This window comes from Cyrtonyx montezumae, unplaced genomic scaffold (genome assembly GCF_038088225.1).
Source record: "Cyrtonyx montezumae isolate F1298 unplaced genomic scaffold, pur_monq_1.0 scaffold_18, whole genome shotgun sequence".
NCBI lineage: Eukaryota > Metazoa > Chordata > Aves > Galliformes > Odontophoridae > Cyrtonyx > Cyrtonyx montezumae.
In genome coordinates, this window is record NW_027071914.1 from 10420855 (window position 1) to 10447298 (window position 26444).

The 26444-nt window shown below is 39.4% G+C and overlaps 1 protein-coding gene across 7 annotated transcripts in view; it reads left to right on the forward strand.

Moving 5' to 3' along the window:
- EBF1 (EBF transcription factor 1) overlaps positions 1–26444 on the forward strand; it is a 261978-nt gene that overhangs the window by 212140 nt on the left and 23394 nt on the right. For all 7 annotated transcript variants that reach the window (XM_065734684.1, XM_065734686.1, XM_065734687.1 and 4 more), the window contains one exon: positions 20113–20201. In XM_065734684.1, the coding sequence (XP_065590756.1) occupies positions 20113–20201 (89 nt within the window). The remainder of the gene's footprint in view (positions 1–20112; positions 20202–26444) is intronic.

Genomic DNA, 26444 nt, shown 5'->3' on the forward strand with positions numbered 1-26444 from the left:
ACAGAGAGTGAAACATGCCTTGCCTGTTTGCCTTCGATTGTATTTTCCCTCTGTGGTTCTGTCAGTTTGGGCTCTGTTATTGATAGAGGGGCTCTCAGGGCTGGGTACGAGTCTGGTAGGTCAGGGACTGAAATGAGAACCTGCACTAAGTAAGTGTCTTTTGTGCTGGAATGAAGAATTTAGTTCTGACCTCCCAAAGACAGGGCCAATAGGCACATGGTTTCTTTTCCAATTTCACTCTTGCACTGCTCACATATTCTGTTAAAAAGACAAATGAATCTGATTCATAAGGGAAAGGATGGATATGATGCCCTCCCCTCATCAGTTTTCCCCCTTCAGACTTTTTGTCTAATGCTGATTAGAGCTGGGAAAGAAGGGTATTTTTGAGGACTGTGAATTTTCGTTTGTTTTTTGGCAGTGAGTTTCCCCCAGTTTCCCCATAGCCCTTTGCTCCCCACGAGTCTTTGCAGAAGTGTTAGCTGGGGTGGTCTGTCTGAAGAAAAACACAGAGCATTCTATGGAGAGTGGAGTTTGTGTACATCTTTGCCTGGAAAAAGGGATGTAAAACTTACTGACTGTTATTAGAAACTGAAAATATTTGCTCCTCAAAACCAACAAACACACAGGTGAGGTGATGTCCAAACGTAGGATGTTGATGCAGAATTTGAATTGGAAGTCTGTAACAATCTATTTTTTATGCTCTATCTGTAAAGGAAATGTTAATCAGAAAAAAATATTTGATAAATACTTTCAGTTAACAAATTAATTGGAGAATGATGTCTCTTCAGGCGGTTGCTGACAGGGAATGACTTGTTATGAATTATTTTTTCAGAGGGACGTGATTTGCTAGGCATAGTGGTGATGGGTAGTTGGTTGGACTAGGTGATCTTAGTGGTCTTTTCCAATCTTAACGATTCTGTGAGTTTTTCCCATTGGAGTACTGATGCCTGTTCCAAAGGAGAAGCTGGACTTGCTCCTGAGATGCAGTGTGTAATTAGGCCAAACAGATGTGAGCAGAAGTCTGTACAATTTTAAGCAGAAAACCCCAGGACTTTTTTTCCCTTGGAATGTTTTTCAGGAGTTATAAAATACTGAATGAAGATTACGTCCTGCTGTTCTGTCTTGTAATTCTGTGGTAAACGTGAGTGTAGAAGTTGCAGCTGATATGTAGGGAGCAGCCAATATCCTGTGCTGAGGTCAGGAGCAGCCAGGCAGACTGCATGCAGTTCTGCAGAATTCCTCTGACTTCAGTGGGAATCTGCCTTATCCTTTTGTATTGCATAATTGTGGTCCTTGGGATCACCCAAAATTATCATTGCTTTCTGTGCAGCACCTTAATACTTACCCTACATGTTCTATGGAATAATGTACACAATTTTACAATAACTGTGTAATTAACTCACTTTGCTGCTCCCCTCTCCAGGGAAACTCATGCTTCTATTAATGCTATTAGGAAGGTCCTATGCATAGAACAAAGAAAGTGGTGCAGCAGATGAGTTAGCATGATTTGATTTGCAGATGCTTTAAACACTTAGCAGGAGACAGCTACGGAAGCTAATTAAATCACTCTAAGGTGCACAGGATTATCTGCTTTGTAAGAAACAATTTCAGTGAATTACGGTCGCCCTTTAGCTGAGGGGAAGTAAAAAGCATATTTGTTTGGAATTAAATTTCCCACGCCATGTGCCCATCAGACCTCTCTTTCCCCCCTATTTCTAAAATAGTGTTATTTTGTAGGGAATATTTTCTGGGAACATGAATTTGGGTTTTGTCAGAGTGGCACTGCTTCCAACTTTCTTACGTAGAATTTTTCCCACTTGGCTATTGATTATGGCCTGTCTTTAAGCACTGTCTCGAGTTTAAAAAAAAAATTGTGTTGGTACATTCACTACCTCTCAGATACTGCATCTTATTTAGTGTACCGGAATTCCCAGTTTAAAGTAATCACAAAATTTATGGAGAAACGGATAAAAAAGGTTGTAAAATATCGATTTGGGGAAAATAATAACACAACTCATCTATAATAAGAAGAAAAATGAAGCAATAATTCAGAGGTATTGAACGCCTTGCTGCTGGAAGTATTGATCTGGTGCTTTAGTGTGCAACATCGCACCTAACACTGCAGTGGCAGAGCAGCACTGCATTCCCCTGCTCATTATTTTACTGTTGCCTTCTTACATGGGTCCTGCAGAGCCAGCATTGCCAGCAGGGAAAGAGAGGAGCTCCCAAATAACCACAAATCTGTAACATCTTCAGGTCACAGCATCCTGCTGTAACAACATGCAGACAATGTCCTCTCATGCTCATCTTGCCTTATGGCAGTCCTGTGGTGTGGCTTTGCTTGGGTTTTCATGCTCTTGATCTCTTCGTTGTATCTCATGTATTTCCATTGCTCTGTATAATTGGGACCACTGTGCTATCTTTTTGATAGCACACGATCAGAAGTGATGCGCTGAGGAATCACACTTTCCTTAAATACTGACATTCAGGGTCTGTGTGTAAACATTCCCAGTGATATGTATTGGTTCCTTACTATGGCAATAAGCAGATGTTGAAAGAAGGTCAGCAAAGGTCAGGGGAATTGTAGAATGAACACTCCAGTGTTTCCACGGCGTTAAACTCCACCCTGCAACATTGCCTTTCTATTTATCTGCTGACACCTGCTGAGGTATTGCACTTGATTGTATGGCATCAATAATTTAGCAGTAAAAGGAAAACTGATAAAATGCATCTATGAGGGGAAAAAAAATCAGAAGCTGTGCAAGGTGGAACTTCACTCCTGAGACAGGGCAGTGACAGCTCTCTTAAGGCAAACGTACATCCTGCTCTGAGGAAGCAGCCGTGTGAGCACCTGCAGACTTACTGCATCCCCACAATTGTTATCAAGAAACATGAACTGCTCAGGTGAGCGAGCTCTGACCAGATCAGGCCTTCTGCAAATTTCAGTGCACACTGTTGACCGCACTCAATCCTCAGTTCTGTTGGGCATGCAAGGTTTGCACTCTTTTTCCCTTTAGTCCATGTGGAGGTGAGGGAGTGAAACAGACACTTCTGACCCAGGAATATGGGGAAGGGAGGAAAAAAAATCCATGGCTGATACAGAGGCTGAAGAAACTTCCTTTCCCTAAGACGCTGCAGTAAGAAAGACTCTTGAACCACCAGTACCAAAGCAAGCACAGGTTACAGTGGCTGCAGCATCTCAGCACGCACCACTCCAGCACAGTTTTTCCTCCATCAATGTGTTTCTGGGGGGAGCGAGCTGCAGCCTTGGAAGGTTACAGTCTTTTCATTTGCATGCTTGCAGGCCTACGCTGGCTTGGGAAGGAGAAAACATGCAATTGTTTTTGTAACCTAAATAACTTTTCTGGTCTAGAAACCCCAAGGGAAAAATCATTGTCAGGCTGGCAGGTTACGATGGCATGATGATAAATGAGTGAGGTGTGAGTTCTGGCTCTGTTGGGACATGCAGGGTGAAGAAAACCCTCTTCTCTTAAGCTCTTTGCATCTACAGTCAGGAAGGGACAATTACAGTGTGAAGACATGCCCTGGCTGAGCCATATCCTCTGGAAGGAGGTATGGCCGTGCATTTCTACCCACTGAAAGAATTATTTTCTTGAAGGTCTTGTGAACTAGCATCCATTCAAGCCATGACATTATTTGTGTTGTTTTTTTTTTTCTGCCTTTACTGATTACAGCCACAGGACAGACAAAACTGTGTGTTATGGCTAACACAGGAAATGATTATGACACAGGGTGTCAATAGAACAGTTATGAAGTTTCACTGCTGCATACAATGCTTTTTTTTTTTTTTCTTCAGAGAACAGTTTGAGACTTTCACAGTGTTGGCCAATTCCAGGCTTCTTATGAAAAAAAAATTCCCAGGGATTTGTGTATAAGGTCAAAAGCGGTATAAAATTCATCGCTGTTATTTTCTGAGGTTTCTGCAGTAATTCCCTAACTTTTATCACACTGGATTTCACAAATTTGATAAATCAAATTTTCATGGAACTTTTTTCTTTTTAAAATGTACCAGTTACAGTTCAATATTTTTTTTCCCTCAAGGAGATCTGCTTTTTCACACACAACTTATTTGTGCCGAAACTCATGAAAAATGTTTTCTATTTGTTTTATTTACTGCTGCTTTTCAGAAGTCCCGCGCTTTGCCAACCTTTTCAAAATTTCATGGAGTTAGGTTCTAGGAATTGTGATGCCCATGTTCCTTACAAGTAGTCTCAACGGCCTGACTGGAAATCATAGAATCGTTAAAGGTTGGAAAAGATCATTTAGTCAAAACTGTTCACTGAACTTCTGTCTTCAGTTTTGTTCTCTGCCATTCCATTCCCATAGCCTTGCTTGCTGATGGGTTTGGTGAGACTTGGGTTGTCTCCCTACACATCCTGCACTCAGCCGTTGGCTCCTGTGCTGGCAGCACTGGCAGGATTTCCTCTGGACGCTTTATGCTGATGTTACCTGCTTCAGGGCATCTTCCATCTTGTCTATAACCTCTGTTGGACTACTGTTGCTGAAGGAAAGCTGGGCAGCCTTTAATTTGATTTAGGATCTTAATGTATGCATTGTAATTATAGACATGGGTAAAGTAGGTAAAACCACACACTAATTCAAGTCCCATATACCTCTTGGGCAAAATAAATATTGGCTCTGTCTTTTGTTGGCTTTGATTTTTTTCTTCTTGTTTTGTTAGTTTCTTGTATGTGTTTATCCAGGCTTTTTTAATATGGTCTGAATCGGGATACTTTACACAGCACTTTGACAAGCACTGGTACATACTGAGGGAGGAAGAGAGATATGTACACAGCATTTTCTTATTAGAAGATTTCCTGTAACACGTGTATGCAGCTTGGTTTCTTTTAAGCTCTGGTTTGATGAAACAGAAGGAAAAAGGCTAGAATGATTGTATTACTTGGTTAAATTGATCAGAGCATATTTAGATGAAGAATAGTACTGTGCTTTTCTCAGTGCATTGTACGGTTGCTTTTTTTCAATCATCTTTTCTGCATTTTGTACATTGTTACTCTGATAATGCTGAAAGAAAGGAACAAACTTGTCTTCGTAATTCACTCCAAAGGCCATACCATCTCTTTCTATTTTCTCGTTAAAAACAAATTGTGTGCAGTTTGTTGGAAATTGAAACCACGTTTTTCACTTTCCAAAATTAAAATTTATGAGGAAAAGGGAGCAATAAAGCAGTTACAGTCTGGTCATCTATAATTATCTCTGTGGTTGAAGTAGTTCCACATTTAAGGAGAGTGACACCAAAAGTTTATCATGCTTGTGTCATTATCAGAAATTTCACTTCTCTTTTATTATTTCAGGCCACAAGAACTACTGTAACTGATATTATATTGTATTGGTGAAAAAAGGGAAATAGGTGATCTATGAAAACAAGACTTTATTCTGAGGAGCATGCAGCAACAGTTATCTCCTTTATTTATTCACTTCTTGAATATCAGTGTTACAATAAATCTAACAGGATTCATTGTGGAAAAAGAAGGGTTTTTTTTTGTTCTAGGTCTATTTTTACATATGTGTTTCACATTATTCTTTTCCCTTTACTGCTGCGCTTTCCCTTTGCTATATTGCTCACTCTCTGAGAACAATGGAAATGACAATCCAGCACCAGAAATCTTGACTGCTCTGGTTCTAGAATGTTAGTGGCACTTGCTTTAGTTTTTTCATTTTGCCTTTTTTGTCTCTGAATTAAAATCAAGCCAAATGATGGATGCCCATTACAATCAATTGTTTCAGACAAGCCACCAAAAGTATTGTAGGATTCATTTACATCTAATCAAATTACACTTTATTTGCAATTCAGGGAAATGAGAACTCTGCAGTAAATCAAATATTTCCTCTCCAAGGGCCTCATTCAGCAGAAAATATCCAGAGTCTTCCAAACTGGTGCCTCAATGTATGTAGCAAAGCTTCCAGTGGGAGGAGAGCTTGTGCTAACAAACTGTCCATGCTGTGGCTTTTCAACATTTTTTCAAGGTTGTGGACACCTAAATATTTTCCAGTAGAGATGCAGATCTGTGGGCAATGAATTGTTTAGTGAATTTCATCTTGTCAACAATAGTCTTGTATCTTTCTTAGTTCCCTTTCACAGACCACCAAGAAGCTCTTGCTGGAGTTTGGGGCCCTGAGGGTCTGTACGCAACTGATCTTTCCATTGCAGATCCTGTTATTTTAACATGAAATTAGTGATGATCATTTTTCTGGGCTGTTACATGTCTCCAGAAAACTTCCAAATGAAGAGCGTTAATACATTTTAAAACTTTAAATAGCGTCAATTCTACCTGAAGTGACTGGTACAGCGTTGGGTGGATCCTCATCTTTAGTCATTGGCCTCTCGAGGTGAAGTTAGAATGCGTGATTTGGTTTTGAATGGATGGAAGTTGTCTCCTTTCCCGTGCAGTGTACCACAGAAAAATTGTACTCAGAAGGCAGCTCTTTTACCCTCGCTTATCTCAGCACAGAGTAACAGAACTTTGAGTCTTTGTACTTGTAATTGTTCACTTTGTTAGTCAGCTAAAACTGAGAATTTCAAAGTGGACATTTGTAACTAAATTTTACAGCATTGTGGCTGCTTGTTCTCCAGCTCTGAAATGGAGACACAATGAAGGACTAATAAAAGGAATGTATGGTGCCGAGTAATCTGGAAGGGGCTCTGATTCTAAGGCAAAAACATTTCTAAGCAGTTACTTCTTTTCTTTCTAATGAAAATTAGAATTCCATCATTATTGCTGGGTAATGCCTTGAAATTTAGAGGCACTGCCACCATCATAATCTGATTGAAATACTGAGGTTTTAATGCTTAAAAAAAATAAAATCAGAACCAATCATGTAAAGTGTTCTATAATCCAGAGGGATTAAAGAGTCACAGTGATAATAAATAATGTTTTGCATGCTTAGCCGTTAAATGTAGTAAGTGTTGAACTTGAGTACTTCTTCAAGAGCACTTGAAACTGAATTCTCCCATCTGAGACTTGCAGCAACCTTTGGTGGGTCGCTGTCCATCATATATGATTATCTGAAGTAAAATGAATGTTTCCTGTGGAATAGTATGGTAGGCCGCAGTCCAACGAACTTTAAAACCGAGTTGGATTAGTCCCATTTCTCCACTCATTTCATTTCTGAATATCCAAATGTTGAAGTCTTTGAACTAGATTTTTATCTATTTTTTTTTCTAGGGATGCAGGAGATTATTTATTTGGTTTTCTCTTATGTGTTTCAGTACATGTTTTATTTTATGCCTGTGACAAACTAACAAAACAGCAGTTTTTGAAGGGCTGCCTGCGTGTCACGCTGCTGGAGTGGGCAGATTGCAGAAGGAAGGAGAACGAAGGAGAATGACAGGTCTGGGTCATCTTAAATTGAGCAACAGAATCCCATGGGAATTTGTTGCTTTTTTTCTCTTGCTCATTCACTTTTGTTTTGTGTGACAAAGTTTGGAAGAAAAATGTGATATTATATTTTCCCTTTCTGTTTGGAGAAAGCACCTACCAGTTCACAAAGTGCATGTTTTAAGTACGCCATTGCCATGTCTTCCCCAGTTTTGGCTTGGATGTATTTGTTCCATCACTGCTTGCTACAGGTCAGAGTAAGGCTATTTCTGAGCCTCTGTACTTATGCATGTACAGCATGCGTAATAATATGTCTAGGAAGTGCAGATAACACGTTTTGGCCACACAACCAGTTGTGCACGTGTGTACATACACATGACGTTTTTGTGTGGCTTCTGTTCAGAGAAGATCGTTAGGTCTTTAAGTAAAGGTGAAAAAAATCACAATTATTGAAGACAGTCAATTATGCAAGCATACTTTAGTGCTTAATTTGACACACTGAGCTACAACTTAGATTCATTTTGGAGAAGTACTTTTGCCATTGAGGTGTGCTCAGTAGGAGAGAAGACCTCAGAGGACTAAAAGCTCAATAGTAAACGAGTAAGCAGACTTGAATGGTGGGAATCTCCTTTCTGGAGATGTACTCAAGGAGTGGTCCATACACACAGCTTTCCCTGGCCTCTGTGAGTATAGGCATTGCCAGCCCCGTGATAAACAAGTCACTTTTCATTTCAAAACCAAAGTTTTTTGTTCTGAACTTCTTCTCCATGTGAAGCCAGTTTCTGATAGCTTTGTGTCTTCTTTGCACAGTTGCAAATTGCGTTCTGTGCCAAGATAGATGCCCAGGAGTGTGCAAAGCTTGGAGACTGCATTAGTGCATCACTCTGCACAGACTAATTAACTCTGGCAGCCAGGTGCTTAATACTTGGCTCACTTGGGGCTTTAGTGAGTTTGTCTGTTTAAGCGCATTCTTGCATACTGCTGATGGACCCAGAAGTATATTTTTATATATTGCTTACAGCCTGGAAAGCTACGAATCAGTCACTGATGATTATGCTACTTCCATCAAGATTGATGTTAAGTACTTCCTTTTAGACCAGTAATTTGCACATTGCTAAATTATATTTTAGCATTCAAATACTCTGGGTTTTTTTGGTTTTTTTTTTTACATGACACTTGTGGCATCTTTGTTTTTGTCACCTGGTGATACTGTTTGTGTCAGTTTTGGACTTTTAAAACTTGCCACCAATGCATTAAAGATGATGCCAGGTTTCATGAAATACACTTACAGCAAGTCGTTTCTACAGTGTAGTGGGTTTAGGTTTTGTTTCAAATCAGATGGAAGTTACTTCTTTTTACTCAAGGAGATGGAGGTTACTGTGACACTCTGAAGATATTTTATTGATAACTTCAGAGTTGAAATCTGATTTTCCTACAGGCTGCCAATGATGCAAAGGAAAGTAAGGCATGAAGAGGCAGTAATGCATGATTTTAAGTCTGTGTGGTCATTTTTGGTCATTGATGGTATCTTTACCTCTTCTGGATAAACTCAGCAGTAACCACCAAAGGTCAGCTCACTCTCTTGTAAATTAAACTTCATGAGTGTGGATAACAGGACACAATTTCAGTTGGGTTCCTCACTTGCCCCCAGCCTTTCATGTTAATTTTTTTTTATTTATATATAAACTATGGGCTTTATAGGTGAACAGCTGCACCTGGGATATTTTAATTTCCATTCTCGTCTTTGATGGTTTACCAAGCATATTCTAGATGGTAAATTGTGATGTCAGGAGAGAGGCAGGATGAGAAGAGTGAAATAGGCAATTATTTTTATTTCCTTTTCTCTTACACCTGTGAGGCTCCAGATATGCAATCTCTCTGTAGATGCGTTTGGAGTCTCCTTAACTAGTATTTATTTGGGGGCAGATCTGCAGAATTTGTTGATCTCTCTATAATTGACTTGCAAGGTGATCTAGCTGACAATTTAGCAGAGGCCTGCTCAGCCCCAGAGCTCTCATTTGGTCATGAGCCCCTGAAGCCCTGGCTCATTGCCCCCAGCACTGCCCCTCCTCTGCCGGAGCTCACATCCCCCCGAGCACAGTGGAGGAGCAGACTTGCCAGCCGTGCTGCTGTGCAAATGGGGCACTAATGGTTTGCGGATCTGTAGATGGTTAACTGATCTGTGCATTCAATTAAGATGAGTTTCTCAGTTAACAGGCACCCTGGGAAGAAATGAGTTACTTTCATTTCTGGGATTATGAGCAGTTAATGAAGAAAACATATCAGAATTCTGGCTGTGTTGCATGAGATAACCCTGAAAGTGCAGCACGGATTTTTTAACTTACTCATGTAGCAAAACCCTTGCCAGGTGAGAGGGAGAAATCGATGTGTGCCTGAGTTTTCTTGCTGACAGACTCACAGGGCTGAATGCAAAGTGGCATTGCATACAAAGTTGAATTTTACTTTATGCTTGTCTTGAGGCCTGTCGCTTTGCTTGTGACTTTCCTATTTGAAATTATAATTCAAACTGTAATTTAAATAATATTTACCATATTCATTTTGTCAGACTTACAGTGTGAGCAGAACATCCAAGAAAGATGAATGTATCAGGCTGGAGGCAGAGACTGGGCTATCTGATGTGTGTACGCAAAGTACAAGCTAACACCCAACTGGTAAAAATTGGTGCATTTTCAGAAGAACTGACAAAAACAGTGCTGCTTTACACAAGTTGAGTATCTTGGACAAAGTGAATATGAGAAGAGTTTATGCTGAGTCTCAGTGACTACTATATTATGAGAAGCAAAAAATATATAAATATTTTAGACTTGTATTCTGTGTATCTTGCTGAAAAATGGGAACAGTGTTCGTAGGAATGGTGTTAGGGATTTCCCTTTGTATTGCAGGCTTCCAGAAGGATGTAGAAGTTGTAGAAAAGTAGTGAATGTACAGTACATCAGGGAAAAGAAAAAGGTCAGGAAGGGTTGCTTTTACCTGAGAGCATCAGCCATCCATGCTATTTGCTAGCAGGGACAATTTGTTCAGAATAACACCGTACAGCTGAACCTGCTGCTGCCAGAGCAAATAGCCTGTGTAGAGGGAATCCTTGTTCTAAACTTGAAGCCCTCATTTGCAGTCTGTATTGTTCGTTAAGGGGCTGAACTGGAGCTCTGGCACTTGTAAATGAGGAGGGAGATATGGGCTCCATGAAAAATAGGAGTCCTGCTCTGAGAAAGGCTGCTGGAAAAGGGGAAGCATTACCAAAATTGAGTTTCCTCTAAAGCCTAGAGGAGGGGGCAGATGGAAAGCCAACTTGTTTAACTTCAGAAGATTGATGCCAGGCAAACAAACAAACAACAACAAAAAAAAAAAACAACACATGGATTTGGTTCAGGCACTACACTGAGTAAACTTGCCTCTTCTGGTAGGAATGACTGAAGATATTTTGCTTCCAATGTTGTATTGATCAGGATCATTGCAGTCACTTCAGGTCTGGGGAAAAAAGAATTATTGTTATGAGTCTGCTGTACTCTGGCCATTCATAGGTATGTCATGCCACATTACTCCTTGCTTGTTTACTGACCTTATCATCTTATCATCAATTCACCTTACTTAATTAGTTATTTTCAGTTATATTACAACTACAAATGGATAATTTTCTTTTGACCACCACTCAGTACACCATCTGAATAAACTCAACAAGGCATGTAGGCTACCACCCACATGAAAAAAAAGAAAGAAAAACAAGGAAAAAGAAGAGAAGAAAGAAAAGAAGTCATGGTTTTCTGACATTTGCAAATTACCTTGGAAAGCAGTTAAGGGGCATTTAGTTTGGTCCTGTGGTATGGCTAGTCAGTGCATCTAAGGCAAAAGCAATAATGCATCTTTAAACAAGCTTGAATGAGGCTTCTTTAACTATTGAATCTAACTCTGAAATCTCCCCCACTGTGAGCCATAAGTTGCTTGTAGACTTGTTCTAGAGAGTAATAAGTATTGTTGTTTAGCAATTGTGTTGTTGAAATTCAGCTCCACTATGTCTGACAGTATTTATCTAAAATACTTTCCCTGGTGCGTGCTCAAGTTCCAGTAAACCGTGTCTTATTGTGCGACCTTTTCATTTTCCAGTGAAAAGGGATCAGCTCGTCAGATAAAAGCTACAAGCCAGAGTACAGGAAAAATGCGTGCTCAGAAAATCCGAGCATGATTGAAAACAAGATGTGTTAAATCAATGCAGTTTATCGCCTGCCTATTCCTGGCAATTGCTGTTCTAAGCTCATTCTGAGCACACACTAGATGATAAAAGTATAGTGTCACAGTGCTCACTGGGGTGTGAGGGCAGGGAAACATGTTTATCAGACAGACTGGTATGATTTTTTCTTTTTTTCATCCTCGATAACAGTTATTGTCAAAATTTTTGTGGGAAAAAAAACCAAAAACAACAGCACAACAACCAGAACATTTACGGAGGCAGGTGATACCACTGCTGCTGAATGCAGAGTACTGAGACCTCTCCAATTACACATTTTTGTTTAAACATGACAAAATAGCAAACAAAAACCTGTTTTGATTTTAAACGCTTTGCTGCATCACCAGGGATATGCCAAAGTGGTCCTTATGCTGTTGAGTGAATTGCCTTACCACTACTCCATGTGGACGTCTCCAAGCCAATTTTCAGAAATAAAGAAGTCCAAGAACTAGTTTTCTCAGGGGATTTGAGCTTAGTTCCAAAGAGAGATGCAAGACTGAAATTAAGCATCACAGGAGGTTAGTCCGTTCTAAGAATGCCATGCTTACTATACCTAGGCACAATTCTTTGTGATTCAGTTCTACCTGTTCTTTTCAGTGGATCCTGTTCGCAGAGATTTTGGATGCAGCAGATGGATTGATTTCTTCTGTTGAAGATTCTTTTTGCTCTGACCGTGCACCTTAAGCGTATGTTTTTGAGAAACAGACAAATTTAGACTGAGGCACTTTATGATAGGAATGTCTTTGGTGATCAGACGGGAAACTGAATTTTTCATTTTTACATACCCTCGTAATTTTTTTTTTAATAATTTGAAAAGAAGATGAGAGATAGCAGAAAAGATATAGAAATAGTTAAAGGAAAGACAGAGACTTTTCAAAATAGAATACTTCTACGTACCAACACATTACAACAGTGGTTTTCAATAGTGTCAACCTCAAAGGAGTTTGAAAGACAGTGAAAAGGAAAAGCTTGTCTGAAAATGTTAAAGGCATCTGTGTGTATGTTGTGGAATACAAGGAGTCCACGCAAAGGAAAAATGTTGAAAAATAAGCATATTAAGAAATGAAAGAAAAGGTTACACGAGGTGACATTTTAGCATTTCCTATGGTACATCTCTGCATCTGTTTCTGAGCCAATAGTTTAAAAATAAATGTGGTGCCTATTTTTCTAAATGCTTTTAAGTATACCCCAAAATAGAATTTATAGCTAACCTTATTTTAAATCTTGGCCTCTATGCATTTTTTTGCTTTTGTGTATGGGTACACATTTATGTAAAATAAGTGGTAATCCATTGAGATCTAGCCATTTTCAGGAATTTTTTTTTTTTTGCTGCATGCTCATGCATTACCAGAATGTGCCTGACATATAGGAAAATATTCACATGCAAATGTTTTTCATGATGACTGCTAAAGAGGCATCAATTAACCCAGGCGACTAGACGAAGTAACCAGCATGCATTAATTTCCTTCTGTCCCTCTGTATGCATATCCCCAGTGAATTCTAGCAGCTTGTGTTGACATTGGTATGCTTAAATTCCACTACCTGAAACTGGAATCTGTTTCATGCTCCCACAAGTCCAAATCTTCCCCATTAGATAAGAGGTCATCCCCATTAGATAAGCAGTCAGAGGCAGAAGTAACTATGAAGCTCACAAATTGTTTGACTTTTTTTTTTCCTATAGCCAAGCTGCAAGTAGGTGAGAGTGAACAGTCAGAGCTGATGTGTTTAGAGAAACCAACGCATGATCCTTGCTAGACAGTTCCAGTAATTTCATCCTGTAACTTTCATTAAAAAAAATTGGGCTCAGGACACGCATTTCATGCACCTTCAGCACCCCCACTGGCTGCAGAGCATGGGCCAGGTGGGCAGGGAATGTCTCCTCTGGTTCTTAGTTGCTGGAGAAAAATTGTTATCAGGAGGAAAATATCATGCTGTCTTTCATGTTTGTAATAACTCTGATCCACACAGTTGTGCTGCCTCAAATGCGGGCCTATTGCATCTCTAGTTCAAGTGAAGTGCAGTCACTAGGAAAACTCAAGAAATCTGAGTGTCAGGCTTTTTATTTGACTTGGCTCTGCATTTTTCTTGTTGCTTGGTGTACGTATGTGGTGTCTATATGGACATGATGTGGCAATACATTTTGAACATTGCTATCTCTATTTCCATTTAAAAATGTGACGACATGCCACAGTTTGATTTTAAAAATGGAAGTTCAGTGCACAAGAATATGTTTAAGTGAGGGAGTACAGAGACCAGAAAAGCAAGGAAACTCTGAGTGAGCACTGGAAGGGCCTTTCTAGCTCCAGCCATTCTGTGCAGGCTCTCACTGTCCCACCCACTTCCGTTTTCCATTGCTTGTGGGAATAAACACTCCAGGGAAAGGCAGTGGAAAGGAAACTTTATAAAAAGCAAGACAAATTCACAACAGCAACAAATAGTTCAAATGCTTGCATGTTTTCATTTAACAATCTTTAATTAGCAAAGGAACAGTCTTTGCAGGGAGATTTGCAAAACAGACTTTTTTTCATTTGATGATGGTGTTTTGCAGAGGTTTTTTTTCCTGCTGTCCTTGTAAGGTATGCACCAGAGACCTCTGGTTGTTGGGCTGGGTTTGCTTACAGTGTGCCATGTCAAGATGTTGAAAGGAAGAAAGATAATGGTAGAGGTTGAAATCTGGCTTGCTGGAGTAGGGTCTCTGTGTCCGGAAGAACAGAAGTCTTCAGCTGCCCTTGATTTTCTTTCAGCTTTTCATTCTCTGTGCCTTCAAGTGTTCTGACCTGCTTTAGTTGCTGGACACAGATGTTGAATCTGTTTCCAGACTTCATTGCGATGACTGTGCTGTAGCTTATTTGTATGGGGTTTGTCATAGTCTGTTCTGGCTATGAGGTGTTGAGATGCATCAATCTGTGTGTCTTGGATACTGCATCGACTTCTATTTATGTACTGGTGAAGATTCTCTCATCAGGGAGGAAAAAAAAAACCTATGTTGAAGACCCCAAAGCCCCATCTCTTTCCTGTTGTACTTAAGGGCTAGTTCTTCCAATTCTATCATGGGGCCAAATTTAAAGAAAATCAGTTGTTGTACCATAAAAGATAGAGTCTAAAGAATCTTCCTCCATACTGCTGTTTTACCCTGAAACCATTATGGGACTATGCTTTTTTGGCCATTCTTAACCTCCTTCAAACTGTGCCCTATGGTGCCTCTCTCTTCCCAAGAAAACCAGCAACTCTGGTGCACCACACAAGCAAGCGGTGTGGGACATTTAATTCCTACATGTAGCCCTTTTCTGGGAGTTTCACTTAAATCAGTCAAGACCAGATTTCTCATCTGGAATAGGGACTGACAGACCTGTGGACATTAGGCCAACTCATTTGTAACCTTCAATCTTTTTTGTTATTTGAGCCCTAAGAGTCCATTCTCTCTTCTTGCAGCCTTTTCACTGAAAAAGCAAACGGGAAGTTCATAGGTCTAAGGGCTGCTTTCTCTTTGGTTTTGGGTCAAACAGAATAATAATAATTAAAAGAAAAAAAAAAGAGCTGAAAAATAAAAGGAATAAATGAAACCATGAATGCATGGGAAACAAATTAACTGGATATGGTTTACGTTCTGAAATATTTCCATAATGCTTCTATGTAGTGTGTGTTTATTTTTCTTTGAATAATAATGTTAAAATGTGTCTAATTCAATTACTCTCTGCCTTCACTGAATGAGTTTTCCTCGGTGAAGAGTTCTCCTACACTACCCCAAGCTACGAATTCCATATGATATTTGAACAGGTCCTTTTAATTGCTGATATTAAGTGTCGATCATCCTGCTGTAAGTTGGCAGCGTGGACAGAGAAAGAAATTCCTCTCTGAGATACATCAGACAGTCATTCAATTAACATCCAAAGCTTTATTGACACAGTAGGAATTCATTATGTGAAATATTAAAAAAAGCCCTCCACTGTCTAGGTTTAAAAAAAAAGTCTTTTTAAGATGTTGAAATAGCTACACATGGTTATTAAAATTATTCGTGCCGAATTTGAAATTATAGTGAAAATATTTTTCTCAAAGGTATAAGCAGTGTTTCTGTTGAGAAATGTTGGACTTCGAAAAGATGAATATAATGTACACATCCTTATTTCCATAGACATTGTGCGTTTTCTTGATTAAAAGCCTTGGATTTTAGGAGTTATGGCTTTAGACTTGCTGCATAAAGAGCTTCACGGCTTATTCTGTTAGAGTCTAATTTGAAAGAAAGTTCTTCCTCAAGGGTTTAAGAAGTAATTCACAAAATGGTAAGAATAATAAATATTGTGCCTTAACTCATACACTGGGATAGATAGACAGATTTTGTACACCTGGGTGTAATTTTAGCTAATTCACACAAGAGACAGGCTGAAAGTTTATTGTTTGGTAGGAGAAAAATGGCTTAAATCTTGTATTTGCAAAAATGATTATATTAGCTTAAATGAAAATGCTACCCTATTAATGGCTTCAATAAGCTTTGCATTTGGAAAAGTATTTTAATAAAAAGTTACCTGAAGTTTACTGCAACTTAAAATATGTAAGTGAGGGAGAAGTACTTACTTTGATTTATATGTCTTTTGGAGGTGTAATTATTGGCTTTTTACTCACCTATGTAAAACAATGTACTTTTGTAAATGGATTTCTGGCCACTTTACTCCTTTTTTTTTTCCACATAAAAAGTAAGCACTGTCAATCAAAGAATTTTAAGGTTTATTTCCTCTTTAGAAATGATTGATAGCCTTTTAGATTTACAAGTTGACAAGTTAAAGGGTTCTATTGGTATAATTATGTACTAAATTCACAGTCTTTCAATTTAAATGTCCTTTTAAAACCGCAAGATTATCATACCTGTATTTTGAAAAGTGGGCCAGTCAGTTTGGGTTGGTATACAAATTGCTTCCATTAGCCTTGGGACCTATTTGAATTTAATACACCTTTTTAAAGTTAGTAGTACTTTCAATAGTACTTTTAAAATTTAGGGTAGTGGGAATGCATTTTAAGTACAGTGTGTGTTAGCTTGTTTTTAATGTATGGATGTCAAGAATACAAATAGAGAATTTGTATTCCTCATCGATTCTTTTTTTCTAATAAAGGAAAAAAAGCCAGCCTCACACTCAGTGGGGACAGTGACAAAACTTTGCATGAACCTGCTCTCTTGCTGAGAGCTGTGGTGCACGGTGATCAGAATATAATTTTTTCTTTGGAGATTATGACATAGGAAATAGTGTGACCTCAGTGCAGAGTTTGGGGTTAAATATTTAAACAAGAATCTTTCCCTGAGATATGACTAATTACGTTTGAGTTGGGATGAGGAATAGATGGTTGTTGTCAAGCTGTCAGCAGTTCAGGCAGCTAAAGATTTATTTTTCTAATTTATTTAGTATTTTTAAAATCTTAGGATTGAAAGCTTTGAACAATTATAGACTAATGAGTGATCTTTGACAACTACTGTTTAGGACATCCTCCTACAAACTGCAGCCTTGCAAACACACACCTTCCCCACAAAGTACACCAAGATGAAGCTATGTGAAGCAGAAAGTATTCCATGTCTTTCAGAGGATGCTTGATGCCTTGTGAGATTGGATCATAAAATTAACATTTTTTTTGTTCATTTAGTTCAGAAAATACTCACAGGAAATACTCTGTGGATTTCAAATGTGTTGAATGTGTGGGAAGATATGAGAAAATGACTGCTGTCTCTGGGGAGATTTCAGAACTGGCCTCCATTTATAATATTGCAAAATTTAGTAACTACTTTCCCAAACGATGTAAGGGGAAAGTGGCCATAAACTAGACTGCATTAAGGAAGAAGCACATATGACAGAACCATGCAAAAGTCTTCCAGCATTCATAGGGTGCTCTGAAATGGTTCCTATTTCCTATATAATGCTTCCTATTTCTTTGCATGGACTGTACTACAGATGCAAAGAACACAACAACACTATTTGATAGTGCGGATTCTCAGCTACAAAACAGTTTTTCAACAGTTACCACTGTTAGCTATGCATTTTTCTCAGGGCTGAGCAAGCGGCTGCATGCTGCACTTGTAACAGCCTGAACCGGCAGAGGTGGTCATGGTCACTGTTGACACTGCAGTGATGCACCACCCACTGCAGCACTGCGCTCACATCCCCTGTTTGGACTCCATAAACATTCAGCAACGGTCAGTAAATGTCAGTGGGTGCCACTTTTTTTTCCTCATGATGGAATTCAGTGACGTACCTTTGCTCCATGTGCACTTCTGTGTCAGACCCCGTTGTGTCAGTCTGCTTCTCTGCTGCCACCTGTCCCACAAAATGTAATGGGTTATTGGTGGTAAAGTTCAGTCTCTACTGTCATCCCACCAATATCTGCCTCTGACATTTTGATGCTGGCCTGCAATAGGAGGCATTACTTTTGGAGCAGCACTCATATGTGCAAAAGAAAAATTAATTAGAACAGCTAGCCAATTATCCAAAAATAAAAATGGCATAGTCAGGGGAAAAGCTTTACTCTCACAACTTCCATAAGATGACCTGAATGAAAAAATATATAAAAAAAAAGCAGGTTTTATTCAGATATTCCTGATTAAGGGAAATGCCTTAAAAAGATGAGGGAACTAAAGAAGTATCAGGATGTTTGGGGAAATTAATAACTTCTGACAATGGCTTAAAAATTAACACCCTAAAAGATTTCTAGTCTGGTGTCTCCATAATGCCATAGGAGTTATTTCAGGATATGCTCAGAATATTTTCTGGTGTTCTTAGAGAAATGCTGAGTTTCTGCCTTACTGTGTGCATGCAGAAGTCTGACCCTTTGGTTACCTGAACAGCTACCTGCTGTAGAAATGTGGTTTGAAAATGAAATGGAAGAATGTATTTGAAAGCTGGACTATTTTGTGAGATTATTTATGGCATGCCAATGAACTGAAAGCATGTCAGGAATGGGATATTATTTCTGTGACAAAAGTCTAGGCTGGCTAATGTTTTTACATGTTAGACATATGAAAAAATGTGCTTTTCTCATTTTTCTCAATTTTCTCAAATTGTATCACACTCCATGAGGCTGATGGGGCTTGTAACTTGCTGTGGGATAAGCTGCTTTGAGAGCCACACGATGCTTATGCCAAGTGAGGCTGCGAGATGCACTTTGATGCTATGTCTTTTTGTGTGAATCAGATGGTATCATAATGAAGTTCACAAAAAGACATGGTGTAAGGTGCAAGCTGTTTGCATGATTTCATAGGCAGAGCTTGTGCAAAAAAAAATCTTTGACAGTAAGTTAAGACAGAATATGACCCCAAATGACTCAGAAATGAAGGAAAGACAAAACCCACGAAACTCTTCCTCCCCACAAAAAAAAAAAAAAAAAAAAAAAGATTAAAAATTTATATCAGAGTGGGGAAAAAAAAACCTCAATTTTTTTTCACTGAACTAAGAAAAAGAATTTGCTAACAAATTGCTATAGAAAGTTTTGTTGTCACTCTTGGCTTGGGAGGGTCATGATGCACTGTTGTTCAGAGATGCTTGAAAATGCTTGACTCTTCGCCAGAGCACTTAGGAAATTTTAAGCATGTGTTGAAGTCTCACTAACATCTGAGTTTTAAAGTTATCATATGACTGGAAATATAGCTAGAAGGTCATTTGATGCAGTCTCCTGTAATTATAGGCAATCATACAAAAAAACATAATATGCTTGAATTTGCTTTGCTGAAAGCAAATGAGTTTAAGTATGGGCTTACAGATAAGCATGTGCCTAAAGGCTTGGCACAATCTCAGCTTTGATTAACACAGACAGACTTTCTCCTGAAGATTCAAGTGTTATACCTCCACACTCTATCTCCTCAAGTTACCTCTGTTTTACTGGACGAGGGCTGGGGAAGGATGAACTGAAAACACAGATGAATTTTTAGAAATCATTAGGGCTTTCAGAACAGTTTAGCAGTGACTGAGGCCTGAGCTGGGCTACTGAATACAGTAGGAGTTATGTCTTCATTTTGATGGGTGAAAAATAAAGCCTCTGCCATGGCAAATGTCTGTAGTTCACAACAGAATTGTACATGATCCCTGCATGTGGAATGTATAAAATGAGTAATGGAGTCTGGAAGAAGAGAGGCTCCCTTAGAATTTCTTCTCTTGTCTTCCCGTCACAAAGGACATTTCTCGTAACATGAAAAGGGGAAAAAGAAACAGTGTGAAGCATGGGTTGCAAAGCGTTTATCAATTTAATTTCATCATGACTTTCAGAAATAATAATTGCTTTCTACTTGGTGGATTTAAATACAACATCCGAAATTTTGTAGCGTCCTTGTCACAGGCACACGGGGAATGTTTGCATTGCTGATTCAACTGAAGCCTCAGAGCCCGCCTGATCCCAGACTTCCTAGTCAGTGCTGATTTCAGTAGCAGGAGATTTTGCTGTGGTCCTTGCTTGGTCTGGTGGTGCAGTGCCAATTGTTGCAGTGCAGTGGAGCCTCCTTGCTATGCATTTGTCACATCATTGCATTGTTTGTTGTTTCAGCTCTGAACGAACCCACCATTGACTACGGCTTCCAAAGGTTACAGAAGGTTATCCCCCGGCACCCTGGCGACCCTGAACGCTTGCCAAAGGTCAGCATCAAGTTTATTATTTTATTAAATATGGCAACACTGTTTACTGCACGTTTTTGTTTGAAAGTAACCCCTTTTGAATGATATGCAAGACTCTCTGTACGTGTAATGGTTCAAGTTCAGTACTCAGCCAGTTAAGCTGAAGAAGAGGCATAACCAGTGGAGCCCAGTTAAGCAGTTCTCATTACAAGCTTTGTGAGACTTCTGTGAGTCTCTGAGTCACCACTGACTCAAACAGCTCCTGCTTTTCTTAAAATCAAATCCTACTTTGTCTTCTGAATTACCTTAGAAAGAGCACATTTTTATTGGTATTTTGGAGCTTGAGCAGCTTATTCATAGCACAATGATGCTTCTTGGTTTTAGTATCACAATAGTGCCATTATAATTTTGAGTTCACCATTGATAATAGCAGGTAATATGGGTCTTTAGTGAATATGTGTCTAGTGCTGCTGCACTGAGTGTTGTTTTAAGATAATAATAGTAACATACTGATTCATTTCAGGATCTCTGAAATAATTAGAGTAATGTGTAGTGAAGTGATTTGGTGTTCATTCACATTAAAATACGTGGGAGATGTTTTGTTGATTTCTTTCAAGTAAAAGCTGGGGAAAAAGTTTACATGGCTACCAGTTCTTCTGTCTTGTTCTGTGAACATGCTGCCTAGGTCTGCACTCATGTTGGTTCTTTCTACCTGTACTTTTACATCATCTTGCTCTGGTCGGATTTTGTGGATTTGCTGGAGAAAGAGTGGAGGTATTTGAAAAAGCACTGATCTTTGCTGCAGGTCCAGAGACACTGAGCTGTTACTGTATGTGATATTGTCTGTGAGCTGCCACCACGCATTGTGTCTGCTCTGCCATGATGGCTGTTGGTGAGTTAGTGCCTGGCAGGCAAATAAGCTGGGTGTGCGTGCTGGAAGAGCACTGCCTTCAGGTTATGGAAGATGTGAGTTTGCAGACCTGAGACACAGAGGAGTGCTTTAGCTGAGAGCTGAGACCAGATCCCTCAAGTAATGCGTCTTCATTATACCCTTTGTAACTGAGTAAAAGGCTTTTCCTTCTATAGCTTCCTAAGCTCTATGGAGGCTTTCATTGGCAAATGTTGTGGTCTTTGAGTCTAGCTCATAGTTCTGAAGTGATATGAGTCTAAAATACAACTCTCATATGATCTAACTCATATTTCTGAAGTGTTTCTAAGGTGAGAATAGATCATGAGCAATATAAATCACTTTATTTCTTGATAGAAATGAAATTCAGTATGTGATTTTTATTTTACTTTTTTGCAGGCATGTTAAGTCTTTTATCTTTGCTTAGGAATGCTGTGGGCTGTGGTTTGGGGGTTGATGATGTGTTGTCCTTCCCTCTTATGACCAGAGAAACATGATGTCCTGGAGAGTTACATTCTACATTGGCTCTGTTCATCCTCTACAAGCTGTCCCTTTCTCTGTCTTTTGGACAGATTTGCAGTAGGATTTTGTAACACAGCTTTCATAGGTCATCAGATTTCCCTCTAGAGAAGCAGCCCTTTCCAAAAAAGAGAGCAACCTTCTGGAGGAGATCTTTCAGGTATATAATGCTTCTGCCATCAAGAAGGCACCCAGAGAGAAATTGTTCCTTAGAAAATTAGAGACCAGCCTTCATTATGCCCCAGATATCTGCAAGACCAAAATAAATGCTTCAGATTTTTTCCCAAATCCAATATTTCAGCTGATGAGTAGATGATTGCAGCTTTTGTTTCTAAATGAGGAAATTTCAAGTGAAATAAGACTAAGCCATTGTAGGTTGGGTTATGCACCCGGGTGCTGTAATGCATCACAGATTTCTACAGGTACTGGGCTGCCTTTGAGAATCCCACAGGATTGGGGGGGTCCCAGCAATGTGGTTGGTTTTTTTTGTTTGTTTGTTTGGTTAGTTGGGTTAGGCTTTTTTTTTTTTTTTTCCTGGTATGGGAAAGCAGCTGTGTGATTGTACACTCTCTTTTTTTTCCCCATTTAGACTGACTGTTCCCACACTAATAACCATACATTTCTGCTATCTAGTGCTGTAAGACATTAAAAAAAAAAAAAAGTAGAAAGCTTCATCCATCTCTGTATCGTGACTCCAGTATTTAGCAGATATTTATGGATAGGATATGAGAAAGAAAGTTAACACTGAGTCATCTGTCCCCCCCCGTATGCCCTCTTTGCTTAATGTATTTATTCTGAATACATTTGCAAGACAGATTTCCAAGTTTTTAAATCAAGAGAAATTGTATTTGTAAAGGTAGAAGTACAACTGATAGCTTAAAAGAAAAAAGTTAGTGCTTAAAGAACTGAACAAACTTAGGGAAGAAACTAGTGTCTGTATGCAAGGTTAGAGCAATAAAGAGGACTTTTTTGTCTTTGGGTAATTCCTTGTGTGCAGGCTCGAAGGTTGGACCTCAAGTGCAATACTCATTAATATGCCATGCACAAAAGCTGAATGCAGCAGGGGTTAGGGCACATGTTGATTTCAGCATTTGAGTCACTGCTGGTTCAATTCCCAGCATTGCTTGCTGGCTCCAGAATCATAATCAAGGACACAGCAAATCTGTGCTGGGTGAGCACTGCACAGTGCTCTTCTCCATGTCATTAAACCTAGAAGGGCTTTGGCAGAATTCCACTATAGACAATTCTCAGTGGCTACTTAGAAGAGAGTTGGAAGCCATATGGTTTCCACAGTGGAACCATGGGCAGGGAGGGCAAACGTGAGACAGGCAGAGAGAGTGAGACAGCGGAGAGACTCTCCTCTCTGCTCAAAGATTTAAGTATCATTTTCTCCATTTTCCCCATTGTACTGCAAGTGCATCATCGCTTTTTCAAAAACCTTATACTTTATTTGTTAAATAGATAAAACACATTTTTACAATTGCTCTTAGGTTTTGTGGCCCTTATCCCATTGAAACATTGCTGATGATCTAGAGTGATTTACAACAGAACTGCTTGGGCTCAGAAGGGTATACAGTCCTTCCCATGGACCAATGAAAGAATTCTGTGTGAGTTATCCCTAGGTCAGGAAGAGCTGCTGAAGCTACCAAGTTCATGTAAGCTCATGCTTTGCTCCAGAGTTTGGAAGTTAGCAGTCATATTTGTGTCAACAGGCATTTCTGAAACTGCTGAGGCTATTTTAGAAGTTTGATCTCCACAGGTTTTCCATTATTTTCATAACTGCTCAGTGACTGTGCTTGGGACTAACTTTTTTGAAACCTTTTTTTAGATACCTGGACGTAGGCAGAGAAGAAAGCCATAGTTTGAGTTCTTAATTTTCTCTCCCTGTGCTTCGGTGGCCAAATTCCTGTGGAGAATGTCCTCCCATAGTCATGAGTCAGTGAAAAGTAGAGATGTATTTAAACTAGAAACCCAGTATACAGGTTTTTGAAGAAAGAGTAGTGGAAGCTGATGTTGGCAGCTGGATTGTGGTGTTAACTGTAGACTGGAGTCTTGTTCTTTGTGTAAAGAGCAGATCAGGAAAAGCCACCGGTTTAGGCTTGTCACTAGCAGATGTGCCTGCTTGTACACACACAGGCACAAACACATGCACCATTAGGAGAGACGAGCAGTACAGGGGTGGTGGGATTAGCACCCAAAGCTTGGAGCGAGATCAAGTACCAGGAGTGTGCTGGGTTGTATAGTCTTTCCTTTTTAATACAGACAGGAAGCAGATCAGAGGAAGTGAGATCTCTTGGGAGAACTGAAAAGAAATGCCGTGATGCTAATGTTCAGAAATGGTATCGTTGTCCTGAAGGATCAGTCTGCAGAAAGCCTGCCTGTGGAGCTGGGGAGTAAGCCTGCACGTGTGTACGTGTGTGCATTTTTCTTGTCTCCTGCCATTGCATGTGCACACAAATACACAGGTGTTGGTTCTTATGTGCGGTGGGAATCGCTAAGAGTTCAGATCACAACAACATGGTTGTGATCTGAACTCTATTGCATCTATTTATGTTCATTTATATAACCATCCTACAATCCTTAAAGTAAATCCCTAGCAGATGCACTGATACTCTACAACCTTGTTAGAACTCTGCAGCTACAGTTGTAAAACAGTTTCAACTGTGAGCTAGATTTGAAACACATCCATCCTAGATGATTTAATATCAATGATTCCTCTTTATATGCAATTTCCTAGTATTTATTTGCCATTTCACTGCTCTCACAACTCATCACTTGTATTTAAATTAAGCGCACAATTGTTTGCTCTATGTTCAAGAAGCAAGTCAGAGCATTGACCTACTCTGCGAGCTGACATCCTCTCCTTCCCAGTCTGCTGCTCAAGTGCACTGTCTAGGAGTACCCTCATCCCTCCTGAAAGGGCCTTTTCTTCTGGTTTTCCACCTTCCCCTTTGGCTTCTGTCCTCTGGTCAGTCATTAGATCCCAAGACATATCCCATTCCTTGTTAGGACACTAATAGAAGACAGGTGGTTATTAGGAACCAGTGGCTGGCAAATGCAGTTGTCTTTTCCCTCATGAAATCCCAGAGATTTGCCCTTTATCCATCCTGACATGGGAATTGTTTATATTGCAAACAGAGGTTGGCTCTGAACGTGGGTGGGTTGGCCCAGGCTTGCTAGCTGGGGTTAAAATAACAATGAAGACAATGCAACTCAGGTTTGCTACTTTAGTCAGACCCAATGGAAATTCCCAAATCTGCTCACCCGAGATACAATGTTTTCATGCTATTTTAACCTAAGTTAGCTAATTTGAGCTAAGGAAACATATCTTTGTTTTTCTTCCATCCAGTGTAAAGGGGGTTGTTAGAAAACTTTTATACCAAGTATGGGCAGGAAGGGGGAGCATGTGAAGGAGACTTAATGCAGTTCATTTGTATAGCAAGGAAAGCATGAGATGTGTGTGGTGGTTTCTACACTGAAGTTAAGGTTGATATTATCCCTATAAATTGTTTCTTTTTCATTTCCAAAAATTTGAGTATTTAGTTGATAGGGGCTTGTTTTGTTTTGCTTTTCAATTTCTCCTATTGAAAATGTTCAGGTTTCAATGCTATTGAGAAATAGGTGACCAAAACGCAGGCTGCTGCTATGGAAGTGTCCTCCTCATGGGGTGCTGTGTGTCAGGTGAAGGGGCATGTCTGGGAATTGCAAAGCATCCAAAACGAGAGAGAGCTGAGACGCAGAGCCCCAGCACTCAGTGAAGGGCAGAGCCTCGTACCATCAGCTGGCAAGGAGCCCTTTCCTTTGTGAAGGTCAGCAGCGTGCATGCACATTTCAGTGAGTTTTCTTTATAAGTGGGTCAGCATTTACTCAGCAAATGATTAGAGCAGATGGTGTAATTTAGAATCTATGACAAAACTTTTAATAGATCAAGGCTAACATGATGACAAGGAACTCTGTTGTTCTACGTTCATGACTCCTGCTTTGCCTTGGGGTAAAAACTGTGCCTGGGATTGGCTTTTCTGTACTGCTCATTCCATCTGAGCAGCTCAAACCACTTGTTTGAGCATCCCGTAAGAGTGATCCTCACCTTTCCCTATTCCTGTTTCCTTTATTGTTATTATTTTAAAATACAACAATGAATTGATGGAGGCAGGAAGGCACTAAACAGGTAAACACGGTCCCTTCAAGGAGCAGAGCTTTGAAGGAATAAACCACAGTTTGAAGAAAGTAACAAAGGCTGCATTTGTGTATTTTGCTCTGTGGAGCTGAAAATATCTAGTAAATTGATCCCGTGGGAGTAATAAATACACATTACTTTATCTTGTACTTCATGTCCTATACCCCTGAGCCTTGATAGAACAACACCACTTAATAGACTTAAAAAAAGAGTAATTACAGTCATTGGTTGTGTGATATTTCAGCCCTTCCAGCCCTGCCTGACCTTCTAATTTAGCTCACCGTGTCTAACTAATGCATTTATATTCATCTTTTATGAAGCATGTGCAGTACAAAATTGACTTTGCAGCCTTTAGCAAGCTGTCTTACCAGGTTTAGGATCTAGTTAGTACAGTGCATGGTATAGTGTATGTACATTTACAGCAGAATCTAGCATGCATATGGTTCTGATAAAGTATTACTTTTTATCCTTTTGGAAAAAAAAAATGAAATTATTCTACTTCATCCCCCTCCTTCCTTTTTTTTTTTAAAGCTTTTATTCATTTCAGCATTATTTACAGCTAAACATGCAGGCAGAAAGATGCAAGCATTTTAAAAATGATTACCACTAATGTTTCTACTTGTCAGAAGTGCTTAAATTTTCCTGCACTTTGTCTAAAAAC